Here is a 25,469-nt window from a genome sequence, read left to right as displayed (position 1 = left end):
GGAGAGGGCGCCAAGGGGGAGGAGAAACAGGAAAAAGTTAACAGGTGCCGCGGAAGAGTGAGCGTCGCGGTCCGCAAGGCCATTGTTGTGGTCACGAGCGCGTGCCTGTACTCAGTGAACTGTGCCACATAGCCGCCTTTGACGAAAATCTGTTTCACTAATCGAAACGGCGGCCAACCTATCTGAGACAATTTACCCGGCTTCGTTCGTTTCGATACAAAGCGTTTTCGTCATAACGCACTTCCCCATATCGAGATTTAATGTTGTCTTTTAGTGCCCTGCAACACGACAAATAGTAGAAACGTTTACAGGAATCCGATAAAGTCGGGTAGAGTCGGCTCGTCGGGTCGAAAGTCGGTCGTCGGCTTCATGTGAACGCTAGCGGGTCGGACCGAGCGAGCGTCGAGGCGAGTTCGCTCAACTCGCCTGCAACGGGTGGGCCGACTCGCCCAACCCGCTTGGCAAGCATTTGAACATAGACCGGGTCGGGTTGCGTCAGCTCAACTCAACTCATCAAGTCGCTCGCGTCGAGTTCACGTAAACGGGAGACAAGATAGCTTATCGAAAAAAAAAAAAACGCAGAGAGATCGGCCTGATGTAGTAAGCCATCTAGCTTCCTGCTCTGCTCAGAGCGAAGTGGATCAAGAGACAGGTATGAGAAGTGACGATGAAGATAAACGGTATAGGCTGCGATTATAAACAAGTTCGTGTTCGAACTGCACAGCCTTGAATATAAATCGGTGCTAAGTAACGATTCTAAGAGAAATGTGAAACTCGCTTTGTTGATCTTATGTCCACGAAAGGGCCCAGCAACACTTTTTTCGCTCAGCGGTCTATAGTTAACTGGCGCTAACGAAGAGGCCAGTGCCTGCCGTTCACAGTAATATTAATCCGGGGACGAGCAACAAGTATAGGCGCTCTACCTTTGCAGGTGTACATTGCACAAACAACAGTCCGTCAAGTCGCGACGCCCTGGATGCGACACGAGCGGTGTCGCGTATATACAAAGCGAAGAGTGTGGCTCCATGCGCTCACCGGGCCTGATGCCCCCCGGTTTCCTGGCCACGGCGGCGTCTCCGTTCAGGGCGGCCTTCTCGCGCAGCAGGCGCCTCTGCTGTGCCACGCTGTGCAGCTCGGCGAACACGTGCATCTGCGGCGGAGCCGGCGGCGCGGCGGGCATGGTCGCGGGCCGCGGGTGCTGCGGCTGCTGCTGCTGCTGCTGGTGCTCCTGCTGGAGCTGCTGCTGTTGCTGCAGCTGCTTCTGTGCCTCGAGCTGCCGGCGCTCCTCGGCGAGCTTCTCGGCCTCGAGTTGGAGCAGCTGCTCCTTCTCGAGCAGGCGCCGCTTCTCTTCCTCGAGCCGCTGCCTCTCCTCGGCGCCCACCAGGCTGAGCTTGGGCACCAGCAGCAGGTGCTGGCCGTTGGTGCCGTACAGGTGGTGGTGGTGGTGGTGCGTGCCGTTCTCGGGGGACCTGCGTTCATCGGCGGGCGCGCGTAGTATACACACAGAGATAAGTGAAAAACGGAAAAGGTGAGGAGGTTAACTACAGGCAAGGGCCAGGTTGGCTACCCCACGCAGGGGAAGGGTAGAACGGGATATGAAAGAAGTAAATTAAGCCGTCACATAGGCCAGCAGAACCGAGATGAAAGAGAGTGAGGGAGAAAACGGGGAGGGAAGACATTGCAGCAGCGCTGCTGTGGTCTTTTGCATTGAAGACGCAACGCTAAGGTCATAAGCTTTATCACATCGCCCGCCTCAAAGCGGTGTGCAAGGGGTAAGTCTAAATTTGATGGTCAAAGGAAGGGCCGCCACTTTCTGCCATTAACACTGCTAGCAAAGGGGGGCCCGCAGCCCCATCAAGCTGTCAGTTATGGCAGCTGTTTCTGTTGGGTCTCCCGCGCCATGTAAGCTGTTACTTGATGCGGAATAATGTTCGAAGTTCGCATAACATGTTCTTCAAGTTTTTTTCACAACCACATGTGTCGCACTTGAAGCGAGAACTCCAACCACTTGATGTGCAAGCGGTAATCTCTAGCCGTCGAGCCTGCGGAGAGCATGGGGGAGAGTAAACCGGAGAGCGGGAGGCGAGGGCGTCACTAAGTGTTACCACGAACCAAAAAGAGGTCCGGCACCGACATCGGGCATATTTCCCAAGAGTAAGCGCGCAGATAGGCCCCCGAGGGACAGATGAGGTTGCCAATAGCCGAGGCTAGCTGCCTGACGTATAATGATCAATCGTTTTTACTTCATCCGTGCCGATAACGTATTTTGCTGGCTTGGTCGTCGTGAGGTGAACTAATGTTCGCTGCTTTTTTGCTCTTCTCCGATTGTCGCATTCACAATGCTCTTAGGAGCAGAGTAGACACTTCCCGCGGACAACCTCAAGAAACCCAGCTGCGTGTTTTTTTTTTTTTTTTTAACGAAGCACACATGTTCGCGTTTTCAACTGTTTATACAGCTTTGAAGCATCGGCAGTATAGAACTGCTCACAGCAACCGTACTGCGAGGCTCGGCAAAACTACTCCACTAGCCCTCTAGAGTGGCCCACTAACTTTTCGCAAGGACTACACACCACAATACCGACAGCTGCATACCCGTCCACGCGATACTGAGCCACGCTTCAACGCGGCGCGGCGTCCGCAACCAGGCAAAGTGAACTTCAATTCTCTTCTCTGCCTATCTGGCCCAGAAGCAGTCCACGCGTGATGAGAAACACTTAGGCGTAACAGCGCGCGGTCACGCGAACTGGTGCTCGCAGCGCCCTCTGTATTTATACAGCGATCCGGGCATCGCGTGCGCGGGCACGTTATACTATGCGGGCGATATACGCAGTCGTGCGAGCAGCCGCGAGAAGACAGCGCAGCTGATGCGGCGAGCAAGTTGGCTCTGAATGGGGTGGCCCCCAACGTTGTGCGTGTGTGCGTCCCTGTATACCTGCATGCGGTATGCTCGTGGGCGCGAGACGAAGAGGAAAAAAATTACTCAACCGCGTCGTGATGTACACTTAGCTTATTCTAAGCGACTGTCTAAATTTGGTGGATACGAATTTAAGAGGGAGAAAAGAAAACCTCCTTAGACGCCGTCGATTTACTCCGCATGAATAGACAGACACTCGGATGGGTAACGACGGCCCCATTTAGGATGATGGTTACACACTCATTGCCATTATACTTGCGGCCCGCTCGGCGTACGACTCGGATATATTTCTTAAGATGCCCAGTCTCTTCTCGCGAGAGAGCGTAGTTGCGATCAGGAAACGGATGAGTGTGCACGACAACCAAAAATAAAACACTCCCCCCCCTCCCCCCATATGCTACTTACAGATAAAAAAAGTTTCTTTTTCAGTGTTTTTTCTTTCATTTTTCACGAAACGCAGCATTGTAACGACGGAAATTTTATCCAAGGTTAAAAGGATAACGAGATATTTATTTTTCTTCTTGGACCTTGCCATACACGGAAAGACCTTCCGGCCACCAAAGTGGCTTCGTTCTTTACTTTTTTTTAAAATGATTCTGCGCCTTATTGCAGCCAGCTTTATTACCTTTATTATACTTTAATTTAGGAAAAGTTAAAATTGCAAAACCGTGATATCCGGCATCTTTTGTTCGTCACCGTATATATTCGATGAAATAGCAGTAGTGGCCCGTACAAGTGACCTTGAAGAAGCGCATGTGCTGCACTCCAAGGTCACACAATGCCGCCAACGCACGTACCTGAGCTTCTGGCCGTACTCGACGAGGCCGTTGGTGCCGTTGGTGTGTCCGTTGGTGACGGGACTAGTGGACTGCGAGCTCGACAGCGACGTGCTCCGGTCGGACATCTCAGATAGCGAGCCGTTGGTCAGCGTGTCGTGGAAAGACTCGGGCGAGCCTTTGCCGTTGGTGCCGTTCGTGTACAGGGTCCTGCGAGGACGCGAACAGGTCTAAACAAACAAGACGTTCGAGCTGGGTACGTGATTTTCAAAACGTGCGCGATAAGAAGCTACGAACAGGTTTTTAATTCACCTCGTTCTGTTCCCTGCAAACATTATCGTGCTCTTGTCACTGACATGGGAAGCTCGGGCGTCTGGGTTTCTTACGAACGTGTTCTGTGGAAGGAGCAAGTTGCTGAGGCATCTGTGTATACGCTTTAAATGTTTTATTAAATTTTGCTTTAAGGTTTGCGATGGAACCCCGTTCGTATGCGTATGTTACCACTTGTGGAGTAACACGCGATATTCGAGACGCAGACGGGAGGCAGCAGCGTCGTTTGCAACGTCGTGTGACACGGACTCCGACGACAACGCGCTAGAAACACTCTTGTCTTGCATGAGCGCTCTCGTCCAATTACAACTTTTAAAAAATTTAGTCACTTTGGTATTCTTACGTGATTTTAATGCGAAAGCATTATGACTTATCTAATTGGTTAGGTCCATGATACGTGACGTCACACATTGTCACGTGTCCTTCACAACTCCGCCTTAATCCACCTTTCTCTAATTTGTACCAACCTTAATCAGCTTTAATCCACCTTAACTCACTTTAATTCACCTTCATTCACTTTACTTCACCTTAAGGAACTTTACTCCACCTTGAGTCACCGTACTCTAACTTTATTTCAGTATTACTACTGACGTCATACAAGACGTTAATGACGTCACCGATGATGATTCTTGGTGCCACTTGTTGCCTACAATGCCGGCTTTTCTGCCTCATGGAACATATAATGATTTCGCATTAATAACGAATATACGCGCGTGCCGATTATGTTGCTACATACGTCATTACACAAGCATAGCTAACTAAAAGATAACCGGTCATTGCAGGGATAGTGTTTTGTGCTTTGGGTGAGAGGTGCGCCACGAGCTGCTCACGTCTCCGGTATGCCGCTGTACTTCGTAAGCCGAAATAGGCATATGAGTATAGACTGAAACTCTATTTTAATGGGAAGCTTTCCTCGCGAACCTTCCTGGACTTTGCAGACTGTGGCTTATACTGCGCTCTCGCCGAGTAGCTTACGCACAGGACAGCGCTTGTAAAACGAATCGACTTACGTTTAGCCCTATCTGTACTGCCCCCTTCAGGTGTGCCGGTGTCCGGTTCTGTTCACTATACGAAATTTCGCAGGTGAACAGCAAACGGCAAATAGGCGCTTTCAAGGGCACAGTTCATTTATTAAAGCGAAGCTTTCTGTGCTTTCCTTCCCGGCGTTGGCACGCCGCGCGGTCGGTTTGTCGACGAGTATCCATGGATGCCTGCACGTGCGTTGGACTCGCACACGCTTTATCGTGGCCTCCGAGATTGCGAGTGCACCGGCGCGGTCTCGGAGGCCAGGATTTTATTATCATTGTTCCAGACGTTACACTTCAAATACCGCTAGCTACCAGGTTTTTTTTTTTTTTTTTAAGTGCGTTGTGTAACTGATCAAAGTATTTGGAAGCCTTCGGGCGACATCATCCAGCCACGGAAATCGCCTCAGCCAACCTGTTGCGCATCGTGTGGTTTCCGTTGGTGGCGTGGCCGTTGCGCCCCTTGGCGTTGCGGTTGCAGAGGCGCGCGTTTATCCTCCGCAGCCTCTCCTCGGGGAAGAGCTCGAGGCCGGCACCTTTCCTGACCGTCAGGGCCATCTCCTTGAAAGACTTGAGCATGGCGATCGCCTGCGAGGACGCGCGGTGGGCGCGTGTCATCACAGTGGCGGCGCTTGAAGACCACCGCCCCACCACGTTGGGGAATAGAGAGCGGGGGGAGGCGGGGGTGTGGGGGGGGGGATTAGGTGGTCGCTGTGACGGCACCGATATGCGATCGCGCGCGCACATACGCATGCAGTACAGCCGCGTGAGCAAGTGCTGTCGACAGTTTCGAAAATGCTTTTTAGCTCCATATATACATCACTTCGCAAACACACGAGGGAAATAAATGAGAGATTATGCGTTCTTAAATCGAGTACACAAATGCAGATTACATATGCAAACACGAGAAATAACGAACAAACGACCGAAGGAAAAAGAAGGAAAATCGGAATTTCAGAAAAGAAGAGTCCCGTGGTATGAACTTTCTTTTTCTCATTAGGCACTTAACGCTAAGTACAGAGAGCTAAACAATAAAAAAAAAGCTAGGTGTTCTGGAACACAAGCTATTTCTTGCCTCATCAGGAGAAAACCAAGTTTGCCTACAAGATGATGAGCAAAAGGAGAACAAGGTGAAAGCAGGAGCCAGCGTTTCGACAAGTGGACTTGTCTTCTTCAAGACAAAAAGAAGAAGAAAAGTCCACTTGTCGAAACGTTGGCTCCTGCTTTCACCTTGCTCTCGTTTTGCTCATCGTCTTGAATTTCCATCTCCCGCCTTCCCTGTGTTTTACCTTGCCTACAAGAAGCTCATATACAAGTCGGCGCCAGGCATTTCCTGCGTAAGTACAGCGAGCAAGAAAAAAAAAACAAGGTTTTCAGAGGAAATGGGTTCGGTTTCCAGTTCGGTAAAGAGAACGCGCGTCATAGGTATATACAACGCTATAGGCGCCGGAGCGGGAATGGCAGAGAAGAAGAAAAAAAAAAAAAAGAAAAAGACGGTTGATCACCTCCGAGAACTCGACGTTTACGAAACCCTGGCCGTTGACCTCGGTGATCTGGTCGCCGATTTCGAGACCAGCAATTTCGGCGAGACCATGCGGTTTCACGGTTTGTACGAAGATGCCCGGCAGCTCGGGGGGTCCCTTCACCACGCTGAAATCAACAAGACGAATGAGAACAGTCACGGTTTCTTTCTTTCTTTCTTTCTTTCTTTCTTTCTTTCTTTTTTTCTTTCTTTCTTCCTTTCTTTCTTTCTTTCTTTCTTTCTCCCATATAATATCTCCAAACAATGATCGCGTAGCCCGTGTCCTGTGTGCATGGCAGTGAAGCAATCAACAGAATTTATGTTCCTAGTACGTGCGGGAGAAAAGTGTATAGAAGACAGCTCAAGTGCGGCGACAAGATGCAGCCCCATTCTGTGGAACCGAGAAGACGCATTGCGGTTGAATGGACAGCACATATATTACCTACGGACATAAGAGAGAACTAGCTACGGGTCACGGAATGAAGACGTTCGGCAGCACCTCGATGTCTCAAAAAAAGAAATAGAGAGAGAGAGAGTCAGAGAGAGAGCTATTACCGTTTCTCTGTGACAGTAAAAGATGACGAAAACACCGCACATGACTCCTTGTTTCGTTTCCTCAAAGCAACACATACTATAAGGAGGTCCAAGTAGAACTTCGTTTCCTAATGACGTTACTGTCCTACTCCTCACGTTTCACTCAAGCAAGCTTCCGTTTGCTTTCTCAAATAGCATTATTTCTGTCTTTCTGTTTGCTTAAATTTCGTCCCTGTTCGTACTTCTGGATTCCTTCTCGTGGCTTTATTATTATTATTTTATTTATTTTTCATCTCCCCCGCTAAATTTCATAGAGAGCGAGCGCGAGCAGCAACATACGGCTAAGTTACCGCGTTTTTTTTTTTGTTTTTTTTAATAACTACAGTCGGCTGACTATGCACGCTTAAATGTCAAGTCACAACTCTTGTTGCACTCTTTGCTGTACGTTGCAAAAGTGGTTAGTTGCTGGTACTGGTTCCTTCTGTCCTGCTGTGCCGGTATAATCTCGGAAGAGGGTCCATCTAAACTTGTCTTCAATCGCTTCCTTAGACTCAGGATACGAACCTCTGACACCGAAGAAGACGGGTACGACGAGAAAGGCAGCGAGTTGGACCATGAGGAGCCCCTGAACGATTCGTTACCGATGGAACATTTTTTGGTATAACGGCTTATATAGAAAAGAGCAACTAAGTTGCACATATATTGGCGAAAATTTCGCACATTAACACTGGCGTCTTACGTGCAGGTCGTACATAGTGGAAGCGAGAAATCCAACAAAACCTATCTTTCCTTTATGTAAATATTTTGTTAGCCTGAAATGGCCCATGTTGTCTAGATAAACTGGGTGCGGGCTGTAGTTCGGAAATTACGGTATTATCACTTTAAGAAGAAGCTTATTCAGTCTGCTTCCGCTTCCAAGGCATGCAGTGGATTCCGGGCCCCTTCTTCCGTCTGCTAGCATGCATGACCGGAAAGGATGCACTTTGACAAATAAGAAAGGCTGCGTTGTTTCCGCGAGCCAGCAGTACTGGCGCGTTAGTTTAACCCTCACGGTGGTCACGACAACGTGCTGTGAGAAGCGCAAAAAGGCGATCTTGTTTCCTCTTCTGTTTCCTCGAAAGCATAATCGACTGTAAAGACGACCCCGGCATGCCGAAAATAGCCTCGCTACATTCCACCGCGTCATATTTTGTGACGTAAAAGCAAGCAGCAGCAGTACTTCTAGTTACTCGCACTTTCAGCACTTGCTGTACCGTGAATTACACTACGTTAGTACTGTACAATAAGACAGAGGTTCACAGGCCGACAGACACTTGAAACGAGTAACAGTGGTCGGACTCAGAAGAATGGGTCCGACTGGTCAGTACTGGCAAGAACAATGGTTATAGCACCGACGAGACCACTTCAATTCGTAGCAGAAGTATTCGATTAGTGTACAAGCTTTCGGATGTTTGCACATTTTGAGACAACGTTTTGACTTCGTTTAGACTTTACACGGTCCTCACCTGCAGCCAAGACTGGAACCGCCGATGCCCGAGATGAACACCTTCGTCTCGACGAACTCGTCAAGGCTGGAACCACTACTCACGGAATGCTTCAATAAAAAAAGAAAGAAAAAAGAGAGAAACAAATGAGCGCTGTAGGGTGCACCATAAAGTTCTACGCACAAAAGAACACAACGGACGTGTCAAGGCGACGTGTCAATCAGAGGGGATGATGCAACTTACCGTCCCGTCGGAACCGCTGCTACAGGGATCGGGCTCCACCATTTTCCACGTGATGGGGTCGCGCTTGTTGCTACACGAGGGGAAAGAAAGAAAATTAGAAAACAAAATGAACTTTGTGACCATTGAAGCATAATAAAGGATCCTTACGTGTCGATATATGATCAAGGCAATTCATACAATCGCGAGCAAAAGTTTGGAGACCAACGGTGCCGCGAACTTTTTTTTTTTCTTCGCAGCCTGATCATTCTGGATGAAATCACTTGGCAGATCCTATAGGCGTGAGTGTGTTAAATTAATTCAGAGCACTGATACGATCCATTCATCGTTACAGAGCTGTGCCAAATGAAATTAACTTTATCTTGCTCTCTCTCTCTCTTTCGGATGCCATGGTCTCCAAACATTTAATCGCGACTGTAAATTGGTGGAGTGCACGCCCGGGCACGTTTAGTTCGTTCAGAGCCAAGTAGCTCACTTCATCTTAGCCAACTAATCCTAGTCAAGGGCGATTAATGAAACTAAAGCTTTCTTCACTCCAGCCAGTTTCACGTCGCAGGTAAATCCGTTTGTTTGGTAAGATTTATTACGCCAGCTTTGACGTTTTCTGCCCGTCGCCACTTTGTGTACGTCGCCGAGAATGGCAGCAAATGGAATGATAAAAGAAGTCTTCAATAATGCAAATAGTAAATAAAAAAAATTTCGCTGGCTGTTGTATTGAACGCTGCATATAAAGAGTCATTGGGCAAGGGATTGGAGCCTCTTGTTCGTTGTTGCCCAATCTTTTCAAACTCTGTATTATATCCGAGAGAGCCTGGTGGCGTGAACAGATAGAAAGAAATCATTAAATCAAATTAATTTTCATGTTTTATTTCATTTTTACTTCTGTGTTTCGTCCTTTCTGCTGAAGAGAGCGCAAGCCTTTTGAGGTGGCAGTTGCGAGCCTGCTCTTGCGTTTCTTTTTATATCTTCCGCATGTATATACTTATTCAAACCAAATAATAATAATAATAATAATAATAATAATAATAATAATAATAATAATAATAATAATAATAATAATAATAATATAGGTCCAGACGCGCCAAGCAATCTACATGTTTTCAGTACCTTTCTCAGCAGGAATCCACGACGGCATATTAATTAGGTGTCCTTTTAACAGCGGAGAATGCTGTACTAAGACTTGAATGCATGTTAAGACTACCACAGGGCGGTCAAAATTATTTCCGAACCCTTGCTTCTCTAATACGAAGGTTTCTGTTGGTATTGTCTATGTATGTTAGCTACCTGTATCATGTTGTTTTAGAACACCAAGGATGGATTCACTTTTGTGCTCGTCATGTAACTTAGCTATTGTTGTTTCCTATAATTCTTTATATTGCATGTATCTCTATTTGGTAACACGTTTTAAATAAATAAATAAATAAATAAATAAATAAATAAATAAGATCCCGCATTAAGCGATTGTTATTTCACTATTGTATCACCTGCTGTACTCAGGAAAGGCAGCAGGGTCGGTGAAGTTGTTCGAAGAAAATTTTTCCTGTTGTCTTTCATCAACGTTTACATGACGAAAACTCAACAACAAAATCAATCACGAATCAATAATGCAAGTGTGTTTGAGCTGGACAAATAAATTCCTGCGGGAGGAAGAAAGTGAGTCTACTCACTCTTTGATGGGAATCATCCCGACACCTGCGAGAGAGACGGGGGAGAACAGTGTTCAGCACGTAGCACGCCACGAACATCGTCCGTTTCCGACAGAGGGCGGTGACTACTCACTTTTGACTTTGAGCACGATGTTGGGTTTGGCCTTGAGCAGCGCCAGGACTTCTTCGTGGATGAAGTGATCGATGGGATAGCCATTGATGCGGATGATCTGGTCACCGACCTGCGAACGCAGAGAGAAAAAAGAAAAGCAGGGCAGATAAGACTTTAACTAAGCCTTTACTAGACTAAATACTATCACACATGTCCATATTTATTTATTTTACTGCTACGTGCGTTGCAACTGCTGTTTCTTTGTATTTGTTATCCATAGGTATTTTGAATTCTTTTAGTTATCGTTTCTTTCCTGTTGTTGAGTTGTTTCTGTGTCCCCGCTTGGCCATTCCTATAGTATAAAACCTCGGAACAGGGATATTTTGGGGTACTTAGGTAAATAAATAAATAAAATTCCGGCAGCACGCTAAACTCCTGTAACAAGTGGAGGCGAAAGCCTTCTGCACACGTGGAAATGCATTAAGTTGTACGATCGGAGGGGTCAGGCTTCTTGCAAGACATAACGAGTCGCAGTGCGAAGTACACGTGTGGCGCTGTAGGTCGACCTCCTCAAGGACACATGCGAGCACCTAATGCACTACCTAGATGTTGCTTCTTCCCTCCCTCCCTTCTTTCTTTCTTTCTTTCTTTCTTTCTTTCTTTCTTTCTTTTGTTTCTTCATTCGTATTCAGGCATTGAATCTTTGCTTGCAGGGGTATGAGACATTCCTGATAATTATATTTTTCGCATCATATTTTTTGCATCGCTGGACTAGATGCCGCCTTTTTCGGGTATGAGCAATTGCAACAAGCCACTTATAAGGCTTTCGCCTTAATAATGCTTGGCGGATGCCTGTTGTTTGTTGTACATCAAAGCCGGCTGTCCCAAGTTCAAGGCAAAAAATTTATTTCTTCCCCTTTCTCCCACATAATAAGCATTCACAGACCGAAGACACACATACTAAGACTACAAAAAACAAGCCTAACTGTAGAGAAGCCCAAAATATAGAGCTAACCGTTATTAATTTGTCCCACCTGTCCCCGCGTTCAGTTGTAGAAGTTCGTGTCCTCCGTGCAATAACACTGCTATACGCGCATACACGAGTGTCACTGTTCAAGTAGTTTTGAAAGGAAGCACCCCCAATATAAGAAGAGTTACCAATAATCTACGAATCGAATCAAATTATTAGCTTGCTCCCCGAAAGGGAATCGCGTAGGGCTGTCAAAGGACTTCGTTGACGGCAATGCCATTGTAAATGTTTGAATGACGAGCTTAGCCAAACACTCCGAAGCTTAACACGTGGAGTGTTCACTCCTATGCGTTCACTCCTATGCGTGCCCTTAAACTACGGTAACGATGCGGATGAAAATGATAACTGCGTTGATGATCGCTTATTTCTATGCGACCCTGATAATCCCTTCCACGACATTCTCAAAACAGCAAGAAAAAGAAACGTACCATGCAACTACTATGCCGTAAGCCGTCTCTTGAGTTCCTGCAGGGCGCAAATTCTTACATGTAATTAGACTGTGAAATAAATAATTGGGCTAAATCTCGTCTGGTCGGGAAGTAGAGTCATATTATAACCACGATCAATGGAAGGCCTACCAAAATGGTGTCTTCGAAGGGGGTAGACACTGAACAATACCTTCCGTGTGGCAATGTGCTTTTTTTTATTTATCAAGTTTATAATATGGAATTAGACCGTCTTAGCGTGTAGTTAATGCGAACGGGTGCTCACAAATAACAAGCGCATGTCTCAAAAATGAAATAGTAATCACTGCTACGCAACTCCTGTCTCCATTACGATGCGCATGAATGACAAAAAAATGACAGTCCCCCCACGAAAGTCTTGTTTCTTTCTTTCTTTCTTTCTTTCTTTCTTTCTTTCTTTCTTTTATTCAGTAACGACAGTTGCGGCTCATCGGCCAAATTGCCGACCGGTGAACTGCATATCAGTCCAGTTCGTGCTTCAGCTATTAAGTATTCCGACACGGCGGGAGACTCGTGCGTGTAGGAGCCGCTGTGCCGGTTTCGTCACGAAAAGCGAACAAAAAAAAAATCGGGGGCGAAAAAGAAAGCGGGAAGACCCAGATTTCGAGAACAAAGATAACCGCAACGACCAAAAGTGAAAAGAAGAAAGCGGCCATTCTCTTAATACATATATACCACACATCGCAGACGCGCCCTCTTTTAACACCCTGCGCATGCATCGCACCGCGCGCTCCTCCTCCTCCTCCTCTCTCTCCTATTCGACCCCCTGTATCCGACGGAGATCACAAGAGAAGGCGGAAACGCCGTAACGCCGCACCGAGTCGTTCGCCGCGAAGCCTTTTTTTCCACGTGAACGGCTTCTCGTCGTCGGCACCTCGTCTCGCATCACTCGCCGCATGATCGCGGATTGCGAAGTAGAAGCGCGCGCGCGCGCTATGCAGCGTTATGCTCGTATGCATATACGCGCACTGCTGTGTGAGCTCGCTCGCGGCTGCTGGATCTATTCATCACGCGGGGGGAATCGGGAACGCCGCGGGAAAACGTGAGCGGACGCCCGCGCCAGTGTGTACTGCGCGCGCGCTGCTGAGCGCGTGCGGTTGCGCCTACATGCGCGAGCCGCTATGCGTGTCAGTGTGCAAACGTGCGCCTCCGTGTATAATATACTATGGTGTGCGCGTGTGTACACCCGCGAGCAAAGGTATACGGACCACAGGGTCGCCGAAAATACGAAATTTCTTCGTAACTAACGTGCATATAAACGGAAACTGACGGGTGTATACTAGAGAATTCGTAATGTCAAGTTTGGACTGCACTCTTTTAATTTCAAACTGTATTTGGAGACAGGGGAGAAAATGAGTTTTAATGCGCCATCGCTGGTCCGTATACTTCTATCCACGGGTGTACGTGTGCCTGTGGCAGAGGGCACAGTTAACGCGCGTGTGCCTGCAATATCGTGCGCGCTTCGTATATTTTAGCGCGCGTGCACGATCAGTTGGTTACAAGAAGTGTAAGGGACCCGAGTTTCAACCACGAATGCGAATTCCCGTTCTGAATTAAGGCACGACGCTTATAATTTAATGAATACGCCGCTGTGTGGCTTGCAAAAGGCTACGTTACAGAGGTTGAGACTTTGAACTAGAATTTATGTGCTCAGATAATTAAGCGAATTCGAGGAAATTCAGCGTTTTCGCAAACGCCGTTGTTCCGTAAACTTTTGTCGCCGACTGCGCGCGCGCGCGCGCGTGTTTGTGTGTGTGTGTGTGTGTGTGTGTGTGTGTGTGTGTGTGTGTGTGTGTGTGTGTGTGTGTGTGTGTGTGTGTGTGTGTGTGTGTACTGCAAGCTCATTTACACCTCCTACGAGTGCATAAGGGTGTAACTCTGTCTATAACTCACACCCTTTACCAGTGTCAGGGTGTAAGTTATAGATCAATTTACGACCTTATGCACCCTTAAGGGTGTCAATATGCTTACGGCGATCACGATTAACAAATTTACACCCTTTGGGGCTTATCTTGCCCCACAATAATAATCGTCATCTGCCTTGCCCGCGTTTCCTTTCTTTAACGCTGCGAGCCCGGTACTTCCTGCAGTCACGAATGACTTGCGCGTTATCAGTGTGACACAGCATTCTCGACAGGAAAGTTGCGAGCGCCGACTTTTCAAGAAAGGAAGCGCAAGCAAGGCAGATGACGATTATCGTTGTGGGACAAACGCACACCCCAAAGGGTGCAATCGTTTTAAGAGTGACATATGTCTCTTGACTCCTTTTGTGTGTCTGCACGTGCGTGCGTATGCTTGCAGAGCAGTTTCCCATGCAGCGTATCCTCGTGTGCGTTTGTGTTCCTGCAAAGCTAGTGAGCGCGCTTTAGTGTGCATGAGTGTGCGTGCTATATAGCACGGGCCCTAGCGTTATATCGTACGTCCGTCCCAGCGTATACCTGTAGGCGCGCTAAGCCGCGCTATCCTGCCGCTTTTTCCTTCCTCCTCCGGGTGGCCCCACAAAGACCGCGCAGGTCACGCCGGTGCCGCGCGAAGCGGCGAGGAGTCAATTGGCGGCGGTATACACCGCGGATTTACGGCGCATTAAAAACCCGCCACGTGATATACCAAGCGCTCCGTCTTTTTTCCCACGAGAGCGCGTGACAAAGCGCTCCAGCCAGCGATGGCGCACGGCGAGCCAGAACAAAGAGAAAAGAAAAATGAGTGGAGAGGGTAAACGCAGAGATATACTCCCGATCGTGCGCTTCGCGTGTTCCGAGATCACACCTCGCATCGTAAGCTTCTCCATCTTCCGGCTTCTCTCCTCCCCCGTGTCTTTTCTTTTTCTCTCCCTTCGGTTCATCGTTATGCTTTCGTATACTCTGCGGCCAGTGCGACTTCGCCGCGAGATCGAGCTAGTTTCGTGCCGAGATTGTTTTATCGCTGGCTTGTTCCGTGTCAGCGAAAACACGCCTGGCTTCCAGCTAGGCCGGCGAGAAATCGCCGAACTATATAGGTTCGCGGGCGTATATATACTCGCTGCCACTGCTCGGATTGCTCGTATACGTGTTGCGCTTGCAAATCTCCTTCGTGCCAGTCGTGAACCACTCCTTTCGCCGTTCTTCTTCGTGTCTCATCTCAACGGACCTACTGAAGTTCTCTGCACTGTACAGACGGAAACGTCTCACGGAGGAAAAAAAAATACACACAGAAATGCGAACTGCAACCGTAAAGGTTTGCACATTTTCTGCAGTTGCTCGTTTCTGTAGGATCACTGTTTACGTGTTCTTTTTCTCTTATTTTTTAATGTGAAGCATTGTTTCCGAACTTCAGGCGTTTCATTGAGTGTGTCTGTCTATCTAGCTAGCCTCCTACGTCGTGATGCCGTCGTGGCCGTTGCTTCAACTGGATATATATATATCGGAACAGGCATGGGGCGGCATGGCACGCACGCATACATAACATGAATGACATGTCGTGAGATCATTGACAAGACAAATTTGCCATGGCTTACATGCCCTGACATAAACTGTACGCTTTAAAAGTATGTGTGTGTGTGTGTGTGTGTGTGTACATGCACATCTTTCTGAAAGGTTACTTCGACGTACTTATTCCTGCTGTTTCATGGTGTTTATGCGAGTCTATTGCGACTCCTTCACCATTAAAAGCGATTTTATGCGAAGCATATTACTAGGGCTCAACCCAGCTCCTCAGGCGCGGCGGTGTCGCCTTCAATACCACGTGACACCGTGACGTCACGACAGAGGAGAAACGGGGCTCCAACTCGCGCCGTCGCTCGCGGCGTCGCGGCGGTATAGAAGCAGCTGCGCTTGTTTCTAGGTGGCTTTGGCTCAACTCTTGCAAGGTGGGCTGGGTGGGAATCGAACGAGGGTCTCCGGAGTGTGAGACGGAGACGCTACCACTGAGCCACGAGTACGATGCTTCAAAGCGGTACAAAAGCGTGAATGCGGTGTTGCCTTAGAAACGAGCTGTTTCTAAGGCTCAGGCGTGCGTCGCTTGCTCAGGCGCACATTTCGTTGCCGCGCCGAACGCTGCGTTGCTCGACGCTCACCGCGTCCAATCCGGGGCGCGTAGTCGCTGCGCCGTAGCCCATTGTCTTACACCCCTTGGCGGGTCGACGGGAACGCTGTCGCGTTCCACTCTTGAAGGCGAAGCAGAGTAACGCATGAGTCGTTTCTTCGTCTAGCCGAACCAAATATAGCCAAGCAACAGCAGTTCACCAGGCTAAACAGTGGTTCAACAACTAAAATAAAGGCTAGTAAGCTTCGCATCCTGGGCTTAACCTTAGCTAAGCCACAGCCATTTTTTTGTTCTCTCTCTCTTTTAAGAGTGAAGCTGTTATAACGGGACTTCCACGACCGTTTTTGCATGTTGAAAGCGAACGGCGTGCGGCGGCATGCTAGGTATAAAATGTAAATCAAAGAAGAGCCAGCAACTCAGCCTGCATCAAAACCCCGATCTCGCTTTGAAACGTAGCAATTAAAAGTTACACAATAAAGGTTGTACCTTACGTATATACCTCGCTCGAATAGACAACTAATTATTTGCTTTTCTATCCCAGCCAGCAATTTGGCATTTTTATTTCTCACGTCTCTTTTAACCGGATTGGCTTTGGGAAGTCAGCTAGGAAGGGCCAGAATCGACAAAAAGTTTCAAGGATATCGCGTCTGGGCCTTTCAGCTAAGATCGATTTCAGTTTCACCAAATTTTAGTCGAACAGTAGCAAGACAGACCTGCCCGTACGTACTTCGGGCGAGTATGAGAACTCCCTTATAACGCTTCACTGTCCTTGACATATGAATTGATAGAATGGGCTTCCATCTGCGATGGTTCTTTTGTTGTAGCTACCTTTTTTTTATTTGTGTGCTTTTTTATATAGCCGCTGTCTCATTTTTATCCCAATTTTCCGTGTTGCCGTCGCCTAATAGATGAGGGGCGCTTGTGGGTCCTGCCTTCGCTGATATCTAAATGGCACCGAGCAGGTGAGAAATGTTCCATTGGCTGATTTGTACCTCGTCTGTATAATGCCATTTACCGAGCGTCTTTTCGCAAGCCTAAATACTGGAAATGCTTCAGATAACGCGAATTCTTATCGAAAGCCATTCAACAGGAGCGACCCGCGGTAAAACTTATTGATGACGCCGAGTTCGGATCAGGTTATAATTAGCGCCTGCCTGTACGGTTATTGTCACAACAGAAGCGCAACGGAATTCAAACGAAAATACTAAAATGTAACAGGCTTTTAAACAGCGTGATTGCAGCAAAATGATATACGTGAAAATAAAATTCCAGGAAGCCACTTCTTGCTTATTTTCTTTCTTTTCCTGAAAGTTCGGTGGCAACGACAAACGCGGTTTTCTAATTAAAGTTAATTAATTTCTTGGGTCTCGCGTGCCAAACTCGCAAACTAATTACGAGACACGCCCTCTAACGGCGTACACCGGATTAATTTCCATCACCTGGAGTTCTTAATTTAACGGGCACCGGGGCCCGGGGGTTGCACGGTGCCACTAGCGTTTCTGAACTTCGCCGCCATGAAAATGCGGCCGCCGCGGCCGGGAACCGAACCCGCAACCTCGTGCTTGTAGCTAGCGCAGCGCCATATAGCCAACAAGCCACCACGGCGGGTGCACATTCTCATCGCAGTATACCAACTCATTTCAATAACATTCGCTTTGTATATACATGAGCACATATCGGCGCTATAGACCGGCTATTTCCTCCAGCCCTGCTATATACTATAACGCCCCACTTCCAAGAAAGGCGGATTCAGAAGCTGGCCTGCATACCGCGAACGACCGCCCGAAAAGTCTCACGCGGTTTAGCGACGGAGGGAGTGGGGCGAAAACGTCATATATAGGCGCGAGCGCAAAATAGTAACAAGAGGCGCGCGTTAATGAAATCACGCACGCGCATGCCACGCGCGCCGAGAGAACAACAAAAAAACAGAAACTGTTGTTCCACGCCGCATACGTGAAGAGCTATAGAAACGGCTTCACTGCATACATACACACCCCAACAACTGCTATATCTCGGACGAGGTTTTACAACAGCAAGTGTCGAGCCAACGCTACAGCTGCGCGAGCTCGTCGCGTGCTTTCACGCGCCGTTTGGTCACGCATAACGGAACAAATCAAGGACGCAAATAGGAGAACGCAGTATATATATATATATATATATATATATATATATATATATATATATATATATATATATATCCAAAGGCGTCAGCACTGAGGAAGCTTCTTCGAGTCAGCTGTGCGCTCGACGAGCTGAGTGCACACCCAAACGGGAGCACATGGGGCCCGCGCGCGCGCAAGCACGCAGGCTTAACGCTGCTCACGGTTCGTGGCGAGAGATCGCGAACATGAAAAAAAAAAAAAGAAGGTAAATAAACTTAGCGAAGGCATAAGCGTATGATATTCAAGTATGCGTGGAAACTTAGCGGACCATGTGTCGGACCAAGACGATGGCAAAGAGGCAAGCCTGGAGATCCCTGGCGCGCGCCAGTTCTGGGTCGGAAACGAAAGAAAGAAAGGAAGAAACGCACCACAAATAATAAACACTGAAGCGAGCGATGCAAGGGCGGTTCGGAGTCACGCAAGGCGCTCAGCGCGTGGGGTCCGGTGCAAGCGGTGACTCGCGACGCAAGGTTGAGAACGGAGAACGTGGGCAAGCTGAGAAAGAGCGAAGAATGGAGAGAGATTAACAGACAGAGCCAAAGACGGAAGCCGACCCACCAGACAGCGGTACATTGCGCGACCACCACGTGCGGCCCACAATGGACCACCGACCGCCGCGCGCGCGCGCGCGCGTCCTTGTCTGCAGAGGCGATGTATATATACACGCGGTCGGGACATGCAGGGCGCGCGCATGCGCGCAGGGACGAGAAGAAATGAAAAGAAAGCCGAAGAAAAGGTTGAGAAACGAGGCCCTTTTGGTCTACAAGTGAGCTGCGGGGGCACACGCGCCCCTCCAGAAGTATACAGCGGGGTGCGAAGTGCTGGAGAGGGAGAGAGGGAGAGAGAGAGAAGGGTGTTGCGTTCCACCGTGCGTACGGGAGCGTGCCACAGAACCGTTATGGCGCAACTGGACCGACAAGACGGAGCGCGGAAGAAGTAAAAAAAAAAATAAAAATGAAGAAGAAAATGACAATGGGGACTGGAGCCGACCACACGTGCGAGTTGTTCGCTGACCGCCGCGACAACCATTAGCCGAGCTGGCCCCGAAGAACGCATGCACCCGCTGGCTTCCTCCATGGAACGCGAAGTCGCCTCGCAAACGCGCCACAGGTGGCAAGCACGCGCTGTTCGGCTGCTTCACCAACTGCCTCCGGCTACTCCAGCAGCAGCCATTTACCCCCATATTCTCTCTTTCTCTCTCTCGTATTTTTGTTATCTTTTTTCCCCCTTTCTTCCGCAGCCTTTCGATGACTGAGAGTAGTGGACGCCAAATTCGGCGTTGGAACGAGAGGCGCGCAAGCGACACGTGGGACAAATCCGTTGCCTAAAGTTGGCAGCCGGAAGGAACGATTCCAGCGCGGCGAGAGGAACGCGCGTGCCCATTCGAGCAATGAGCACGAGTGGCAGCGGCCGTAGTAATCGGCCTCCAGGCAACTATACGTGTATACGGACGCACGAAATCGTTCCCCCAGAACTGAGCTTATATACGCGAATTGCACGGAGGCGACCGTCCAGGCGTGGCAAACGAGCTTGCGGAGGAAACCCGAGTTCGTTTGATACGTCGTCTACAGTATATCCGAATTCCGCCATGTGCCAAATGACACTTTGGCGACAGCGGGCGGGACAGAGAAGAAAAGATGGGACTCTGGATTCCGGGTTGGCAAATGCAGTGTTCAGCACTGCAGGTGGGTGCGCCTACTGACTCCAGGAAAAGAAAAAAGATATGTTTAATCTATTACCGGAAAGCAGCAGTGCATATGGTGGGAAAAGCACCTGTTAGAGTTCGTATAGGAAACTTTCCTTTTCATGAAACTTCCTCTACCCCTGCGGATTTTTTATTTATTCATTTCTTGTTCCTAGAGCAGCTGATATGTCGCTTCATGACGATGTGAACAAAGGAAGCCATCATCATCATCATCATCATCATCTTTATGTCCACTGCAGGACGAAGGCCCCTCGCTGCGATCTCCAATTGCCCCTGTCCTGCGCCAACCGATTCCAACTATAGCAACCGCAAATTTCCTAATTTCGTCGCACCACCTAGTCTTCTGCCGTCCTCTGCTGCGCTTCCCTTCTCTCGGTACCCATTCTGCCACACTATAATGGTCCAACGGTTATCTAATCTGCGCATTACATGACCTACATGAAACAAAAATTTGTTTTTGTTTTTATATCTAACGTGACAAGACAACAAAGAAGGGAGAAGGTATGTGTTACTACTCGTTTGGCACAACCGCGATGTTAGTTTACTGCAAATGCCTTCATCTGAGTGCACCAGCCAACCAGCCAAATTGTGACGGGTCACCGGACAGCTGCCACGTGCGTATACGGCGGCGCAGATGTTAGGCCCAAATGTTATCGAATAGCGCGAGGCCGTACAATAACAGCTAACGACAAATCATTTCTTCAGCACGACCCCGTGCAAGATGTTTCGCAACGGGAATTGAACGACACACTGGCGAACAAGCTTGCGCCAATGTGCAATCGCATTTTTTTTTTCGTTTACATGCATGCAGGGGCATGGTCTCTCATGTGGTGGCTGTGACCCGGATTTATGATAAAGAATGCCGAAACTTACACGTAGCCGACAGTAATCGGCGGTGCTCGCTCATTAGCGAGCAATTCAGGTCGTCATACATCATAGTTGTAATCGGAGGGCCTCTTCGAAGAGCACGCTTTACTTATTTTTTCTAATTTCTTTTGCTTCATGTGTTGCGCTCATATTGTGTCAAATGCAGAAGCGCGAGCCAACGCTGCGGCGTCACGTGTGCAGCAACAAACAAGAACACAAAATCGTACATGCGTCTGGGAATACTTCGAGTATATCTACAGCGATCACATATCGCGATTAGTTCGAAGAACCGCGTCATGTCGCCGCGATTTGAGACAGTGAAAGCGACCGTGACACCGAATGTCGGGTGCATTAATAATCTCTTTCGCCGATCGGCCTCGAAACAGTGAGTGTATGCCGATGCATGCGGGGTTTTGCGAGCAGTTTCCACATGGCGAACCGTTAAATGAAGTGTGGTGCGTGGAAGTAGCAGTTGAGGTGCGCTTCTGGCGATATATTTTTGTCATTATGACGCCGTTATTGCCATCGAATCCTTTCGATGTATCAAGAAGCTGTTCTTAAAATCATTACGAATTAGATTTGTTTGTTTGTTTGTTTGTTTGTTTGTTTGTTTGTTTGTTTGTTTGTTTGTTTGTTTGTTTGTTTGTTTGTTTGTTTGTTTGTTTGTTTGTTTGTTTGTTTGAGAGAATGTACTTTCGGCCTGACCTACTACCTTGTTCATGTATACGATATAGTATCTGTACAAGCACTTGAGTGCAGTAGATTTAGTCTCCATAACTAAAGCTGCCAGTTGCCAAGATCTGGATTAAGATGGTTGTGATACTGCATATGTTAGACATTTCGCAAGAACGAACTCAACGGTCGTTGACTCTCACAGTTTGAGTCGCTAGACGCAGTGCCAAATTTCCATACAAGACGTGGTATTGTGCGAATACTTAAATTGCGCGTCAACAGCAGCAGAACTCGCGGCTCTTCAAGGTGCACTCAATTACGTGCTCCAGCAGCCACCAAATCGTTGGGTCATCTTCTGCGATTCCAAAGCAGTCCTAGAAACTCCGAAATGTGCAGTACGTCATGGATTACGCGAGCAGCTGTAGTGTGCGAAATAAGGCACGCTCCTCCCCGCGCGCTCAAGAAAAGCCACGACAGTATATTTCATTGGTTGCCGAGCCATTGCGGAATTGTCAACAACGACAATTGAAGAAGCTGAAGCTGCGCGTTCGGCTCATCAAAAACATCAGCGGGTTCCTACACCACTCTCATGAACGGATGCAGCGCGGCAGCTTCAATCACTCGCTCCCCACATCACGCTTCTACGATGGAATTCACCGGGTTTCACCAACTCGCGCTTGCACTCACTCGACCCTAACTTGCGGCTTCGAATGCCACCTGGGCTCTCCTTTCGCGAAATAACTTTACTGTGCCGCGTGTGGTTGGGCGTCGCATTTACCAATGCCTATTTATTCCTAATATGGATGACGTACAGTGCGGCATGCAAATTGTGCGGGTGCGATTAGACTCTATAGAGCACCTTCTGTGTCAATGCCCATCCTTTGATACTCAACGACGTACTCTACAAGCTGTATAAACTCAGCCTGCTACATTGTAGAGCGCTCTCGGAAGAAAAGATCCGTGGGCCATGGCCTATGCATTCTTGCATGCAAAGGGCCACAAATGCCCTTCTGCACTTCGTGAAGGATGCTGGATTGCACGAACACTTGTGACAGCGGAAATTCCTCTCCGACTGACTCTGTGGATTACTGACTATGTTGTTTTTCTTTTCTCTCCTTATCTATTATTCCAATTTCCTCTTCCCTGAATGTTAGGGTAGCCAACCGGGCGCGTCCTTGGTTAACCTCCCTACCTTTCCCTCTTCGTCCTCTCTCTCTCTCTCTCTCTCTCTCTCTCTCTCTCTCTCTCTCCATACAAGATAGGCGTAAGAGCCAAATCCGGTGCAACGGCAGCTCTCGAGACCGTATAATCGGGGAAAGAACCTGTTTTCAACAATAATTTAGTATCAGACAGTACTCGTATTATACTGACACGAAATACCTACAGTGGTACTGCTAATGGGGACTGATTGAATATGGACTTATATGGTGTTGTCCAACCGCCTAGCCCTTGAATGAGAGTAGCAGGATTGTAAATAAATATGTGTCTCCGGTATTATACATAAATACGTGGTACTTATAGGCTACCGACGCCAGACGCTGAAACAGATTTTTGTTCGACATATGGAACGCAGAACGCCGCTGAATCAAGGCACCATGCAGTGTCCAAGAACTTCCGTGACAGCAAAGCTACCCTATGCAGATCACGCTTCCTTTAACAGCTGATCCGGATAAACACGTTTCAGAATCTCCAAAGCCTCCGTGGAGGCTATTTCGCATATATTTTAATTTGTAAGTGAGCAAATAGGCGTGCAGCCAATTTACAATCACAGACCGCACTAAAGCCCCGGCATAACTTTGTCACAATGGAGCTTCCGTGGTGCGTTTTCGCGTCATTGTCCCCTCGCACAAAGTAACACAGATGACGCTGCCCTTTATGGCTTTAAGAAGTAAAATGGTATGACGTTTTCAACTTTGCCCACTTTAACTTTCTTTTTTCAGCTTAACATCACATTACCCGCCGTGGTTGCTCAGTGGCTATGGTGTTGGGCTGCTGAGCACGAAGTCGCGGGATCGAATCTCGGCCATGGCGGCCGCATTTCGATGGGGGCGAAATTCGTAAACACCCGTGTACTTAGATTTAGGTGCACGTTAAAGAACCCCAGGTGGTCAAAATTTCCGGAGTCCTCCACTACGGTGTGCCTCGTAATCAGAAAGTGGTTTTGGCACGTAAAACCCCATAATTTAATTTTTTTTTAACATCACATTCATGCGAAACGTTGCCCGAGTAAGAAAGAAAGAAAGAAAGAGAAGAGAAGAGAAGAGAAGAGAAGAGTTACAAGCAATTCGCGGATGAAAATGCTACATTCAGAGCAGACGGCCGCACAGACGTATGCGCTAATCAGATTCCGTTTCCAATATGACAGACATACTCAGAGCAGCGCGAAATGGGCTGTCGCATTATACACGCCACATGCAGGGCCTAAACAGGTCACGCGACGCGACGGTGCACAAAAAATATATATACACATATGACAGCTCATATAGTCGTCGTGCGCATATATGAAAAGCTCACGGCTTCCTGCGAATGTCTTCCGGCTGTATGCTGATGGCTTCCTGGCGCAAGAAACGACGCCACGAGGGAGGCCGCCCCGCGGCTTTGGGATACGCAGTAATAAAGCGTGTCTCTGACAAGCGCGCTGACGTGCGGAGACTGGCTTCACTCCTATACATAACTGCGCGCGTGTCATGGAAACGGCGTGCGCCGTTTCCTCGACAACACAGTTTGCGACCGGAAATGCTGTGGCACTCTAGGAAACGCCTTGTGACCCCGCCTTGTAACGGATTTCTAGTAGTGCGAGGATCCGTGCAATCAGTGTCGGCTTGATCGCTGACGTTTAATTATGACGGTTATTATATAGGGAAGTACAAGACCAGTTCCCGTACGCGTAAGTCCGCGGCATATAGTCAACTGGCGAGCTAGAACTTTACGAAGTTGTTTTGTAGACAAGAATTAATCCACAGAGGTGCCTCTTTTTCATCTTTTTTTTTTTAATTAAGTCTTAAGTGTGGACGGAGTCTACCGAGAGCTGCTGCATGACCCTCAGCCATGCAATGTCACGGATAGTCATTAACAATTGACGACTTAATAGTACCTTCTATGGAACACGGAGATCCAATTCCATCTGTGACAAAAGAAACCGTGTCCGTAAACATGGAGTATTACTATGCATGGATTATTATGAGAGAAGTGCGATTAACCTACCGCGGCGGACTTATCTGCTCTTTCAGCGGGCGCAGACGAATGACCCTCAAAGGCCAGTGAAACTATTCCCACTAGAAGAGCACCTATGGCACAACTACTTTTTTTTTCCTCAAGAAAGCATTACATTATATATATATAGCGGCACACGCAAGCATATATGCGTCTTGCTTTTTCTTTCTTTCTTTTCGAATCTTTCTCTCTGGCACTAAAAATCGTAAGCTAAAGTTTATGGTCAGCCTCAGCCATCGTATCTCCTGTCATTCTTACACCGAGCACAAATGGCCTCCGTATAATGAGAACGACGCCGCGACAAGGATTGAAAACGATCACCTACATGCTTCTGCTCTCTCCGGACAACTCCCGACGCAAGCGTTCAAACGACACCGCGACAAGCCGTGCTCATTTGTCGGATAGGGGCCCGGCGCCACTCGCACACACAGACGAGGTCGCTCGACCGACACCGATCCGCGAAGCGCTCCGTGTCAGAGCCGCTGAGCTCGAGCGCCACCTGACAGTGGACAAACACGACGCGATGAGGAACAGAGAAGTATAGCAAGAGGAACGTCGTGCACGGTTCACTCGGGTCCACTCTGTATGGCATAGACAAGCTGCATGTTTTTAAGCAAAGGCGTCGTCACGCACATATTCGTGCGTGCCATAGTATAGTGCATATCACAGCGACTAGGAGGCAGCATCACGTGACGATTTTGATGCCTAGCCATTAAAAAAAAATTCACCGACGATTACGGTACTTCCTAATGC

The 25,469-nt window shown here is 48.2% G+C and overlaps 1 protein-coding gene across 2 annotated transcripts in view; it reads right to left on the bottom strand.

Moving 5' to 3' along the window:
* Window positions 1–25,469, bottom strand: part of LOC142579594 (uncharacterized) — a 160,626-nt gene that overhangs the window by 23,197 nt on the left and 111,960 nt on the right. For both annotated transcript variants that reach the window (XM_075689976.1, XM_075689975.1), the window contains exons 4-11: window positions 10,605–10,713; window positions 10,493–10,517; window positions 8,829–8,898; window positions 8,607–8,695; window positions 6,551–6,695; window positions 5,461–5,633; window positions 3,712–3,900; window positions 1,036–1,469 (exon numbers count right to left, since the gene is read on the bottom strand). In XM_075689976.1, coding sequence (XP_075546091.1) covers window positions 1,036–1,469; window positions 3,712–3,900; window positions 5,461–5,633; window positions 6,551–6,695; window positions 8,607–8,695; window positions 8,829–8,898; window positions 10,493–10,517; window positions 10,605–10,713 — 1,234 coding nt within the window. The remainder of the gene's footprint in view (window positions 1–1,035; window positions 1,470–3,711; window positions 3,901–5,460; window positions 5,634–6,550; window positions 6,696–8,606; window positions 8,696–8,828; window positions 8,899–10,492; window positions 10,518–10,604; window positions 10,714–25,469) is intronic.

Source organism: Dermacentor variabilis, chromosome 4 (genome assembly GCF_050947875.1).
Source record: "Dermacentor variabilis isolate Ectoservices chromosome 4, ASM5094787v1, whole genome shotgun sequence".
NCBI classification, from domain to species: Eukaryota; Metazoa; Arthropoda; class Arachnida; order Ixodida; family Ixodidae; genus Dermacentor; species Dermacentor variabilis.
Note: the sequence above shows the minus strand (reverse complement) of the source record. Positions and strands in the feature narration are given on the sequence as shown.